The sequence below is a fragment of the Salvelinus sp. IW2-2015 genome, linkage group LG13 (assembly GCF_002910315.2).
Source record: "Salvelinus sp. IW2-2015 linkage group LG13, ASM291031v2, whole genome shotgun sequence".
Lineage (NCBI taxonomy): Eukaryota > Metazoa > Chordata > Actinopteri > Salmoniformes > Salmonidae > Salvelinus > Salvelinus sp. IW2-2015.
In genome coordinates this window covers 3,958,305-3,972,685 of record NC_036853.1, presented here as the reverse complement: position 1 = coordinate 3,972,685, position 14,381 = coordinate 3,958,305, and the positions used below count along the sequence as shown (strand labels likewise).

Here is a 14,381-nt window from a genome sequence, read left to right as displayed (position 1 = left end):
TATCTCAGAACCATTTGCTTTGCTAGTTATAGCCTAATGTTAGCTAGCTAACATTGAACTTGGATGGTTAGCTACCTGCAGATTCATGCAGGGTAGTAACGACATGAGTTGGGATTATGGTTCATTGTTTACCTAGCTAGCTACATGTCTTAACAAAAGACTCCACTATGCAAGTAACCATTTCAATAGAATGTCACTGTGACGACTGTTGATAGACGTAGCTGGTAAAATAACTGACTGTTGATAATAACTGTTGATAGACGTAGCAGAATAACTGACAAATTTATGAACGCTCAACACCTGTTGAATATGGCCGGTGTCAGTAAAGCGTAAATTGTTGCCAGCAGCACAGTTGCAGTCACCAAAACTCTGGATAACATGAAAACAGCCTAACCAGCTCTGCTAGGGTGAGTAAAATGGTCAGTTAGTTGTTCTCTCATTTGTGTCTGGAAGTAGCTAGCAAGCTAGCCAACGTTAGCTTGGGAGCGTGACTTGTTGTTAGGACAGAACGCTTGGATCAACCCTTAAAGAGATGGGTGGGGCTAAAGCTTAAAAGGATGTGAATGATGCTGAATGGGTGTAGACAAAGAAGAGCTCTCCAGAGGTACCAAAAGTATGGTTCCATATTTATTACATTTCAAAGCAGAATTACTTATCCATTGYTCCTCAAATAAAGTGTATGATATACCATTTCGTAGCTCTGTGTCTCTGATTTTATCCAATGTAAAAAACACAATTTCAAATTTTGCTACGTAAGACCGAATCAAGGTGGTYGGTCACAATTACACAAATTACTTTGCTCGTGATGCTCGCCCCTCAAATGACACAAATGTAAGAGCAGCTCCAGCTCACCGGACTTGAAACAACGATACAGATGTAGAGTGCATTCGGAAAGTATTCAGACCCCTTCACTTTTTCCAAATGTTGTTACGTTACAGCGTTATTTTGAAATTGACTAAATTAATTTTGGAATAAAATGGATTAAAATGTTGTTTTTCCCTCATCAATCTACACATAATACCCCATAATGACAAAGCAAAAACAGGCTTTTAGACATTTTTGCAAATGTATAATAAAAAAAACTGAACTATTACATTTACATAGGTATTCAAACTGTTAACCCAGTACTTGAAGCACCTTTGGCAGCGATTACAGCCTGGGGTCTTCTTGGGTACGACGCAACAAGTCTGGCACACCTGTATTTAGGGAGTTTCTTCCATTCTTCTCTGCAGATCCTCTCAGCTCTGTCAGGTTGGATGGGGAGCATCGCTGCAGAGCTATTTTCAGGTCTCTCCAGAGATGTTTGATCGGGTTCAAGTCCGGGCTCTGGTTGGGCCACTCAAGGACATTCAGAGACTTGTCCCAAAGCCACTCCTGCATTGTCTTGGCTGTGTGCTTAGGGTCGTTGTCCTGTTGGAAGGTGAACCTTCACCTCAGTCTGAAATCCTGAGCTCTCTGGAGCAGGTTTTCATCAAGGATCTCTCTGTACTTTGCACCGTTCATCTTTCCCTAGACCCTGACTAGTCTCTCAGTCCCAGCCGTTGAAAAACATCCTCACAGCATGATGCTGCCACCACGCTTCACAGTAGGGATGGTGCCAGGTTTCCTCCAGGYGTGACGCTTGGCATTCAGGCCAAGGTGTTCTTGTTTGTCAAGGTCTGAGAATCCTTTAGGTGCCTTTTGGCAAACTTCAAGCGGGCTGTCATGTGCTCTTTACTGAGGATTTGTTTCCGTCTGGCCATTCTACCATGAAGGCCTGATTGGTGGAGTGCTGCAGAGATGGTTGTCTTTCTTGATGTTTCTCCAATCTCGACAGAGGAACTCTGGAGCTCTGTCAGAGTGACCATTGGGTTCTTATTTATAATTAACTAGATAAGTCAGTAAAGAACAAATTCTTATTTACAATGACGGCCTACACCGGTCAAACCCGGACGACGCTGGGCCAATTGTGTGCCGGCCTATGGGACTACCAATCACGGCCGGTTGTGATACAGCCTGGATTCGAACCAGGGTGTCTGTAGTGATGCCTCTAGCGTCACTAACTGACCATTATACAATTTTAGAATAAGGCTATAACGTAACAAAATGTGGAAACAGTAAAGGGGTCTGAATACTTTGACTGCACTGTAACCATGTGCCAATCAATGAATTATCTGAATTATATTCCATGTTCAATCCACAGGTCATGTTTATAAGTGAATGTCCCCCAAAAATATAAAGATTAGTAAAAGTTTCATGGCACACTTATGAGTTCCTCAAGACACACCAGTGTCCCGAGGCTCATCGGTTAAAAACCACAGCACTGTGTGTTAAAAGCACGTAGAACATCACATCACATTTCCTCTGAAAATAATAAAAGCAGAATAATGTATATATATATATATATATATATATATATATATATATATATATATCTTTACCTTGAGTTTCGCAACATCCTAACAAAAGGCAATGAAAAAAAAAATATCCTCAAAATAATTTTACTGTGAACTATTATGCTTTCAATGTGCAAAAAACCTTCAAAAAACAGTGATCCGAGAAACAAGAAGAATTTAACACATTTCTTGTTAATTATCCAAGGTGAATTGCTATATCCTATTTTGCATACCATAAGTAGATCAGAAATACAATGTTTATTTGCTAAGCTACATACACTACATGGCCAAAAGTGTGTTAACACCTGCTCGTCGAACATCTCATTCCAATATCACGGGCATTAATATGGAGTTGGTCTCCCCTTTGCTGCGATAACAGCCTCCACTTTTCTGGGAAAGCTAGATGCTGGAACATTGCTGCGGGGACTTGCTTCCATTCAGCCAAAAGAGCATAAATAATACAGCGATTGTATGCTGTAGCGTTAAGATTTCCCTTCACTGGAACTAAGGGGCCTAGACCGAACCATGAAACACAGCCCAAAAACTATTTTTCCTCTTCCACCAAACTTTATAGTTGGCACTATGCATTGGGGCAGGTAACGTTTTCCTGGCATCCGCCAAACCCAGATTCATCCGCTGGACGTGTAATTTACCACTCCAGAGAACTCGTTTCCATTGTTCCAGAGTCCAATGGCGGCRAGCTTTACATCACTCCAACCAATGCTTGGCGTTGCGCATGGTGATCTTGGGCTTGTGTGCGGCTGCACAGATGGAAACCCATTTAATGAATCTCCCGACGAACAGTTATTGTGCTGTCATTGCTTCCAGAGGCTGTTTGGAAATCGGTAGTGAGAGTCACAACTGAGGACAGACAATTTTAAAACGCTACGCGCTTCAGCACTTAACAGTCCCGTTCTGTGAGCTTGTGTGGTCTACCACTTCGTGGCTGAGCAGTTGTTGCTCCTAGACATTTCCACAATAACAGCACTTACAGTTGACCGGGGCAGCTCTAGCAGGGCAAAATTCTCACGAACTGACTTGTTGTAAAGGTGGCATCATATGACTGTGCCATGTTGAAAGTCACTGAGCTCTTCAGTACGGAGCATTCTACTGCCAATGTTTATCTATGGATATTCCATGGCTGTGTGCTCGATTTTATACACCTGTCAACAAAGAGTGTGGCTAAAATAGCCGAATCCACAAATTTTWATGTCTGTCCACATACTTTTGGCCATGTAGTGTATGTGCACCTAAACTATAGCCTACTGTATCCTATCAAAACTAATTTCCTGTTATATATATAAGTATATATAAATATTTMTATTTTATGAATAATCAAATCCTCCTGCTGTAGGATTATTTTACTCCTGGAATGGAACTGGTCAAATTAAGATCCCACACCCGTAAATCATCAATGGTTCAGACAGTATAGATAATGATCTTGGACAGTATTTAGCACAGGTGAAACAACACCTTGCCATATCATAATCACCTCCATAATTAATGCATTCATTCAATTAGGGCAATGATGACCATGGAGTTGGAATCTAAATTGGAATCAGTAGTGTACACTGAGTGTACAAACCTGAGTGCATCTGTTCGGCTATGAATCAACATCCTCAGGGACTTGAGGAGAATGGAGCTGAAGGTTAAGGGGACAGTGAGCTTAGCTCTCTGTAGAGACACTGTGTAAATTGTTGCCGGGTAGCGGAGGGTTAGCCTTTAGCAGGGTGAAATGCTGTAATGGAGAGATCGAGAGCTCATTCAGCCACATCGATTTAGAGCAGCTGCTGCACGTTACCACTGATCTGGACGTGATATAAATGCACCCATTGCAATGAATGTTTTGGCTGCAAGGCAGTCAAGGTGATATGAAGATTACTGAATCTGTTACAGACCAAAGGAAACTTTAGTTCTTGAGCTCTTGAGGGAAACTCAGGCAAGGTAGGGAACAATATTTGGTACTGTTGTGGTGGTATATTGCACTTATAACCAATGTTTCCTCAATTTTTGGGGGGCACAGAGCAAATTTGAGGTCTGCTGAGCGCAAACTTGAATGTTGTGAAAATTCTGTGCAACTTCCAGTGCGTGTTTACTGTGAACACTGAGGCTGTACCTGCTTTAAGTTAGAGTTTTAACAGTGGCCAAGTAGGCTGCTGTGGCTATTTGATTATAATGTAGGCCTACCAGAGTGGTCTACCATAAACAACAATGGAGAAAAAGCATCCCATAACATTTTTACATGGAAATTGCTGTTCAGCCTACAGTAGCAGCCAATGTGTGGTGTTCAATGTTGGCCTACATTCGATTACATTTTTGAAAAAAACATGCAGGGCTTGACATTAACCTGTTTATCCAAAATGTTGTTGTGTTTAATGCAAGAACCCACTTTACAAAACAAAATGCATTATTATTCTCATACCATTATTACAGAATCAGACAAATTAAGCTATCCTCTGCCTATTGGCTACTTAGCTTATTCAAGCCTGTCTCAAAATACCACACTGCCCCTTTAAGACAAAAAAAGGTCTTTAAACTGACTTGCTTTTAAAAGATGTCTAGAAATGTACACTCCCTATTACTGACAATAAATTATGTATAACTGGGCTAATAACTCACTAACGGGTTCGAGCCCAGGCTCTGTCGCAGCCGGCCGCAACCGGGAGGCCCATGGGGCGGTGCACAATTGGCCCAGCGTCGTCCGGGTTAGGGAGGGTTTGGCTGGCAGGGATATCCTTGTCTCATTGCGCACTAGCGACTCCTGTGGCTAGCCGGGCGCAGTGCACGCTGACACGGTCGCCAGGTGTACGGTGTTTCCTCCAACACATTGGTGTGGCTGGCTTCCGGGTTGGATGGGCATTGTGTCAAGAAGCAGTGAGGCTTGGTTGGGTTGTGTTTGGGAGGATGCATGGCTCGCGACCTTCGCCTCTCCCGAGTCCGTACAGGAGTTGCAGTGATGAGACAAGACTAACTACTTCCAATTGGATACCACGAAAAAAAGGGTGAAAAAAAMCCTAATTAACTAGCAAAGGATATGAACTAAATGTGCACACACACGTRGCTACATGTAGCTCTCGCTTTGATCTCAAAACAAGCGSATCTAGTCACGACCGCTCATGCTGTGAACACAGTTCAGTTCAAAGTAAATGGCACAGATCCATATATGGCAATGGTCTATTTTCATGTAGGCCTACTGATTGGTTATGCGAACCGGTCTGTGTAGAGTATGGGCTGAGTCATGCCGGTCAATGCTATACAATCCTACTCCAATGCATTCTGCCTTCAACAAAATCTCTTGCATAGTTAGTTTTGCACACTAAATCTTGCATAGCTCACTTTGTTTCGGTATGTTGCATTGAAAGTGTCTAATATTGAGTTAATTCAACCACAATTGCCACAATAAAGGGAAACGTTGATAGTGTTAACTAWCAGGGAAAACTAGAAAGTTGAGTGAAGTTCAATCTCGTGCTTCTCTCTGTGGGCTGATATTTCTTCTGCCCAGCAGGCCCGGGGAGTTGCGCGGTAGTCTCGGCACTATTGTGCGCCCGGGCGCAGCTTAGAGGGATCATCGCTTATAACTGCTGAGGGCATGTAGGGTTGTAGGTTTAAAAATATGAATGAGGCTCTGTCCATTCTGTTAACTACAGTATATCCATTGTTCGCTACACTCGTTAGTTAAATAACGAAACAACCTGGATTTACGTAGTCAAGTATGTGATGGTTTTGCATGCAATGCTGGAAATTTGTGATCAGTTTGTGCGGTCAAAGAACAGACAATAAAGGTTGAGTGTGGTCGTACCTCTTGATCGGAGTCCAGCACACAGAGTTTGGCGCACTGCTTCTTGGCGTCCATTAGCATGTTGAACATGGTGCACACCGACAGCGACACCCGGAAGTCCGTTGACTTGCTGGCCTTCTGCATCTTGGAGTCGAAGGCGGCTTTCGTTCTTTGGGTATAAAAAGACAATTGAAAGGTGTTATGATATGGTTAATTCCTAGGGGGCTATGGAAAACACTGTTCAAAACCACATCACTAAACTCTTCCTCATTATCCTCAGTAATATCTCAGTTATAAACCAGGTATGCAGTGGTAAATGCTTAACCCCCAACCCATCACGGGTGGTGACGTCCTCCTGACCTCTGACCTTTTGACGCAAGCCTCCATCATGTCGCTGGCCATGAGCTTCAGCCTCTGCTCCAGGTGTTTGGCAAACTCTGGCTCGGGCCAGTGCAGGTCCAGGACAAACATCTGGAGGGCGTCCAACTTCCAGAAGAGGTCCTCTGAGGTTGCTGAGCCGTTACTAGGGGTTGGGGAGGAAAGAAGCCAAATATTAACTTTGCCAAGCTTCATGGAAGTTCTGTCAGTTAAACATGAACAAATGAAAACTGAGTTACAAAGTCTGGGGTGTTGTGCTCGAGGGTTTTAAGTGAAGTACGGATGTTTTCTTGTATTACTGCTCAATAACTGAACACGTTTGACAATTTACATGCTTCACAGTTTAACATGTCAGAGTTGCATATGACATGTTCTTAAGACACACCCAACAGTGACTGAACACACCCTGCTGTCAAAGTGACTGTTACTAAGGAGACTCTCAGCACATAGACAGATGGGTCTCCATCGCCACCTTCTCTCCGGTGTCTACACCTTAACACATGGCAACCGGTGGCTGTAACCAGCATTCAAGTGTACAGCGAACCAGAGCGAGCGAGGGAGAGAGACAGAGGGTGAGGGGTGGTGAAGCACACTCACTCACTTTTCTCACTTCGCCTTTAAAAGACTTACCTTCACAAGTGGGAATAAATAATTTGAGCAAAATCTGTGTTGCAATTAAATGCTCGCTCATATCCCCCCCTCATGACTAATTAGGAGCTCTCTTCTCCGAACGTCCCCTCTCCCGGGGGAATGGAACGATCCCCCACGCCCGTCTGTGCTTGCTAACGAAGTGCCAGTTTTTTTTTCTTGAGCGAGGCAAGGGTAGGTGGGTGGGTGGTTTGAGTCTCCACTGTTTCCACTGGGCCCTCAGAAGTCAACTTGTATTGTGATGTGGCAGAGTCGCGTGGAACTTTTTTGCCTGTTGTTAACGAGCTAGGTTGTTTACATCATGTAGAATGTGCTAATCAGACACTGACATTTTTATTTTCAGGTCTACGTAGTCTGTAGAATTCTCACAAACGATCCAGGAAACCGAACCAGGGTACCGAATTTCATACGTGAAAAAGCCCTTAATAATTTTGCTTGTGGGGGATCTTGACTGCTCATTTATGACAAAGGTTTGAGGAGAAAATGGTCACTTGACAAGTGCTGAAAACGGTTTCATAACAGTCCCAAAGACCAGCTTTGAGGTTTCGAAGAAACATATTCACTGAAATCTGCAAAACGGCTACGCCTACTTACAAAATTTCGGGTAAATTAATTCCTTTCAAGCTGAAATAAGAATCCCATTTCTTATTTAACATTCATTAGGCRTGATATACTTCACAACTCAGTGCTTAACTGAGCTGAGAATTGACCAGCATACCGTAACATCACAGTTATAAACAGGTTTCAAAACAGGTGTCTCTGATACTATCCAATATACAATAAAAATACCTGAAATATGTCGGACGTGTGCACAAAAAACATGCCACAGCCGTTCCTGATCAAAGAGCCACAACATACATTTCACAAAAGAGATGCTGCTGTGCCACAAAACATTTGCCATGCTGCACCACATAACACAACAAACCTCACAAGACAACAAAAACATGCTTTTATCTTGATATCAAAGAAGGTATCAGTCTGAGGTCATCAAAAGGGGAAACCAATCCCAGGAATATCTGGGCCACCTGAATTGCACAGTTAAAAGCCTCAGTAGTGGTAGACATACTGGTCTTACTATTAACATTTAAATGTGAGGGCAGATTTTCAAGTTTCACACTTCTACAAAATGCATTAAGCTAGTTCGATAGTTAATGGCATACCATTGGCAAAGGGAAGCAATAGAATGCGAAATAGTGTTCTTGAATTGGAGAAGTTTGACAATAACAAGACAACCACAGCACAGTCCATGCCACAGTGCCCCACTAGGTCTTGCGGCAGCCCATACACACGTGCTGTCACACAGCGGGCCCATCCAGGAGGGTGCTGAGAAGCTCGGCATCTGTGGGAGATTGACTTTGGGCAGAGGCACGCTCGGTAGGTTGTTGGTTATTGTCCTGAAAAGAAATGAACGGCAAACCAAACCAAACGACAAAGAAAGATGCGACAGAGACAAAAGACAACAGAGAAATCCCACTGAGTGTTGATGCTCCAGACTCCATGTGGTTTTGTGCCTCGTCGGTGGATGTTATCTAACCTACACTACACACACTTATTTGTAGACATAAAAATGCAGACAGAAATATTCTAGGCTTGCTACTGTTCCTGATGAAAAGCACATCTGAGCTTAAAATATCACAACAGAATGCAACTAATGACTACATTGAGGGGGGGTCCTTACTTGACGGACTGCCAGGTTTCCTGCTCGAAGCCGCGGTGGATGGACTGGGCGATGGAGGATTCCATAAGGTCTATGTAGCGYACCACCAGCGGGATGAACAGGTCCTGCAGGTGCTTGTGGAACATGCCATTGCACAGGTGAGCTGGGGAATGAGGAAGGAAGTACGAAATAAATTCAAAGGTTTTGAATGTCGGCTTGAAGGTCTTTATACAGTTCAAGTGCAAGACTAGTTAAATCACGGTCCTTCCCTCCCACAGTCCACATTATTATATTTGCATAAAAATTCCATATTTTCACAATGTCCTGATATGCAAAGGAAGAAGGAGAAAGAAGAGGAAAGAGAAGAGAAAGATGCTCAGAAAGTCAGATTAAGACACAAAGGACTCTATTTGAACAAACCTAATGCGATTGTACATCTTATGTCCAGGGGTGTTTTGCTATTTTCACAGGGGGAATTATGGGCGCAATAGCCGTCTGTGGCGCGAAAGGGCTGGGTTTTGATTAATAAATAAGTTGTAGGTGTGATGAGGGCTTGACCATTCACAGGCCAATCAACATGTTCGATGGCTTAATACTGCATGTATCGTCTGGGGGGCACAGAATATGGGGGGGCACAGAATATTCTCATCCTAGTCCATTATATTTTGATACCGTTTATTAAATAGCATAGGTTACAGTAATGAATAATAGCAACAGGAAAATACATCCAGTTTTTGTAATATATTTGGAGTGTTGGCAGTCAACATTGTTGTAATTGCTTCAATGAGTAGGCTTAAAGGCCATACATGTCTTTATGCATTTGTCCTAAAACATGTTTTTATACTAGCCTCCCCTTAAAATGTGTGTGAGGCATGTTCGCAATAAGCAAGATATAGGCTTATGTACCATTGAGATGGCATTATAGGACTGAATAATTTGAATATGTTTGGAGGAGCATTATAGGACTGAATCATTTGAATAATTTCAGAGGAACATTATCAGGACCTGAATCCTTTGAATATGTTCAGAGGAACATTATAGACTGAATCATTTGATATGTTCAGGAGGCATTATAGCGACTGAATCATTTGAATATGTTCAGAGGAACATTATAGGACTGAATCATTTGATCATGTTCAGGAGGAACATTATTAGGACTGAATCATTTGAGATGTTCAGAGGAGCATTATAGGACTGAAATCATTGAATATGTTCAGAGAACATTATAGGACTGAATCAGTTTGAATATGTTCAGGAGGACATCTATAGGACTGAATTCATTTGAGTATGCTTCAGAGAAGCATCTATAGGACTGAATCATTTGAGTATGTTCAGAGGAACATTATAGGACTGAACTCATTTGAGTATGTTCAGAGGAACTTATAGGACTGAATCATTTGAGTATGTTCAGAGCAACATTATAGGACTGAATCATTTGAGTATGTTCAGCAGGCAGCATTATAGGACTGACTCATTTGAATATGTTCAGAGGAACATTATAGGACTGAATCATTTGAATATGTTCAGAGCAACATTATAGGACTGAATCATTTGAATATGTTCAGAGGACATTATATGACTGATCATTTAGTATGCTTCAGAGGAACATTATAGGACTGAATCATTTGAAGTATGTTCAGAGGAACATTATTAGCGACTGAATCATTGAAGTTATGTTCAAGAGGAGCATTATAGGACTGAATCATTGAATATGTTCAGAGGAGCATTATAGGACTGAATCATTTGAATATGTTCAGAGGAGCATTATAGGACTGAATCATTTGAATATGTTCAGAGGAGCATTATAGGACTGAATCATTTGAGTATGTTTCAGAGGAACATGTATAGAACTGACATCATTTGAGTATGTTCAGAGGACATTATAGGACTGAATCATTTGAATATGTTCAGAGGAGCATTATAGACTGAATCATTGAGTATGTCAGAGGAGCATATAGGACTGAATCATTGAATATGTTCAGAGGAGCATTATAGGACTGAATCATTTGAGTATGTTCAGAGGAGCATATAGGGACTGAATCATTGAATATGTTCAGAGGAGCATATATAGGACTGAACATCATTTGATAGTTCAAGGAGCATTATAGACTGAATCATTTGAATATGTTCAGCGAGCACTTATAGGACTGAATCATATTGATATGTTCAGAGGAAGCCATATATCACGGACTGAATCATTTGAATATGTTCAGAGGAGCATTATAGGACTGAATCATTTGAATATGTTCAGAGGAGCATTATAGGACTGAATCATTTGAATATTATAGGACCATGTAAATTGTGAAGTCTACAAAAGCATGACGGTAAAAGCCTCATGAGTAGACCATTTAGAAACCTGCTATTGATAAAAAAATGWTWTTTTTTTTGTATTTATTTCATATCTTATCACCTTTAATGCTGCATTGTTGGAAATGGACCCGTAAGCATTTTACTGTTAGTCTACACCTGTTGTCTACGAAGCATGTAACAAATACAATTTTATTAGACATTTTATTTTGATATGGTACTTRGCTAATGCATGGCCAGGATAAGAAAGACATTGGTGTTGAACCCACCTTCATTAGAGTAGGGTAAGGGTAGCCTACTGAGGGATTCCTTTTTAATCAAATRAAATGGAAAACAAGCAATTGTTAGAGGAATATACAAGTTTCTCTGGCATCATCTCATCTCTTGTTCCATTATGGGCATTTAGATATGTAGCCTACATACATACAGTGCATTTGGAAAGTATTCAGACCCCTTCACTTTTCCATATCTTGTTACGTTACAGACTTATTCTAAAATGTATTTAAAAAAAATCCTCATCAATCTACACACAATACCACAYGACAAAGTGAAAACAGGTTTTTAGACATTTTTGCAAATGTATTAGAAAATAAACAGAAACGCCTTATTTACATAAGTATTCAGACCCTGCTATGAGACTAAAAATTGAGCTCAGGAGCATCCTGTTTCCATTGATCATCCTTGAGATGGATTCCAATCAAGTTGTAGAAACAACTGTGGTAAATAAAGTTGAGTGGACATGATTTGGAAAGGCACACCTGTTTATATAAAGGTACCACAGTTGACAGTGCATGTCAGAGCAAAAACAAAGCCATGAGGTCAGAGGAATTGTCCGTAGAGCTCAGAGACAGGATTGTGTCAAGGTACAGCTCTGGGGAAAGGTATCAAAAAATGTCTGCAGTATTGAAGGTCGCCAAGAACACAGTGGCCTCCATCATTCTTAAATGGAAGAAGCTTGGAACCACCAAGGCTCTAACTACCCTAGAGCTGTCCGCCCGTCCAAACTGAGCAGTCGGGGGAGATCGGTTTAAGTCAGGGAGGTGACCAAGTATCAGATGTTCACTGACAGAGCTCCTCTGTGTAGATGCAAGAACCTTCCAGGACAACCATCTCTGCAGCACTAAATACCTGCTTTTGCTTTGTCATTGTAGGGTATTGTGTGTAGATTGATGAGGGGAAAAAACAATAATACATTTTAGTATTTTTTGAGAGAGAGAGAGCGAGAGAGCGCGAGAGAGAGCGAGAGAGAGCGAGAGAGAGAGAGAGAAGACAAAGGAAGAGAGCACATAGGACTCATGTTGGTCTCTCAGGGCTTCATTAGTCCTAATTTCCCATCACTCTGTTCCTTCATTTCCCATTATTCTGTTCCTTCATGATTAACACTTGCCTTTTTACCCTCCTGAGAGCCCACGGCTCTTCTCCCAACAAGTTCCTGCATCACGCAACACATGCAGACACTAAAGTGAGCATTTAGTTAATCCTTAGTACACGTGGATATTAAGACCTGGTGTGATAAATGAAATATGTTTTGTTCACACTACAAAACAATCATTAAAACATGGTATTACAAACAACAATGCTTCAATTCTGACTATGTATTTGTTCATTTATCACACAGTATCAACATAGCCTCTTTTCACCTTTCTGTACATGTTTATAATTATTCGCATATGTAAAAAAATATATATTTGTGTTTGAGGCAAGTATCAGACAACAGCATTTGACAACATTGCCAACATGGAGATCCTGAATGATGTAGGAACTGTCGGGGGACCAATCCTAAAAGGCAGACTTGACCTTGCAGGTCTATAGCTAAGCAACTATGAAAAATAAACTCACAAGTGGAATTGCAGCCTTTTTTCTTTTATCCTAACAATATCATCAGCTTAGACATTTTACAACTATTTTATCTCATTCACTACAGGCATCATTAATCAAAAACAGGGTCCTCATCTGCAGTAAGTCAAAACGAAAATGTTCCTCATTACGTTACTCTTCAAATCAAATAATTGTTATGACAGTTGGAATAATTGCAAGATTAATGGAGAATGGTAATAACAGAAAATGGAGAAGAAAAAACCCACAATAATGATATTTTGCCTACTCCTTACATAATTATAATTTTATTTTTCTATGTAATTGCCCTTGAGCTGCCTGTCTTTCTGCTCTGGGTGAGGCTTACATAGACAATGTAAAACAACACTTCAGATGTAGCCAACTCTCACTTGGCAATGAAACAAAGGCTCAGAGCTAAGAGTGGATAAGGGAGAAGAGAGAGGGAGAAAGTATGAGAGAGAGAGAGTTTGATAGTACACACAAGGGCAAACACCTGGATGCCACACGGACTTTACACTCATAAGTAATAAGTATTACACATGGTGGAAGCAGGTCAATAGTACTGAGCGATTAACAAAACATGCTGTCAGTTAAATTTTATGAATTCCATTTTGTTAGTTTTTTCCTATGAGCTCAATGAGCAGTTTCTCTAGAGAGAAATCAGATCAAACCCACACTGTGCAATGTAATAGGGAGTTGTAGTTTACAACAAGCCAGTATTATACATAATTTAGCGCAGAAAACGTGTTAATTAACTGCAGTGACCATAATCCATTGTGCGCCTATTTGTCCGGTCTGTGTGGGTCGACACGGAGAGAAAAGACAGAAGACGCACGATCGAGAGGGATAGTGAGCAGCTGCTTCACAAAGGTATATCTACCTGAAAATACATGATCAAAGTGATTGATAGTTGGCATTCAGCAGTCATAAAAGTATGCCTTATTTACTTTGAAGAACTAATAAAATTGTGATTTTGTAATACAGCATAGACAGCAGCTATATAGAGATGAGACGATGACTTGACAAATAAAGTCATGAAATAAAACAAATGTAATATACACAACAACTTCAATATTTTATGAAAGTAAAGTGAATAAATTATGGTCAATAGTAAATGGGCAGTCACTACCATCATGGGACTTTTATTAATAGTTTTATTCTGTGTCGTATCAGCATTCAACCAACATCATGCATAGTGCATTTAATGTTAAAAAGATTATTCAAATGTAAATCCGTTGTAGAAAATGTATAATTGAACCGGAATGACCTCAAAAAGCATTAATTGCTCAGCACTACAGGGCAAATAATTAGAACTAAATGAGACAAATGTTTCGGTCTATGACCTGTTATCAGAGTAACCATTGCATGTCTACGAGTGGCCAGGTATGTTGGAAAAAAGGGA

General features: G+C 40.9%; 1 protein-coding gene across 1 annotated transcript in view; it reads right to left on the bottom strand.

Moving 5' to 3' along the window:
* Positions 1-14,381, bottom strand: part of cadps2 (Ca++-dependent secretion activator 2) — a 249,967-nt gene that overhangs the window by 60,089 nt on the left and 175,497 nt on the right. Inside the window, exons 19-22 of the mRNA XM_070446338.1 lie at positions 8,858-8,999; positions 8,469-8,573; positions 6,521-6,676; positions 6,175-6,322 (exon numbers count right to left, since the gene is read on the bottom strand). Of these exons, the coding sequence (XP_070302439.1) occupies positions 6,175-6,322; positions 6,521-6,676; positions 8,469-8,573; positions 8,858-8,999 (551 nt within the window). The remainder of the gene's footprint in view (positions 1-6,174; positions 6,323-6,520; positions 6,677-8,468; positions 8,574-8,857; positions 9,000-14,381) is intronic.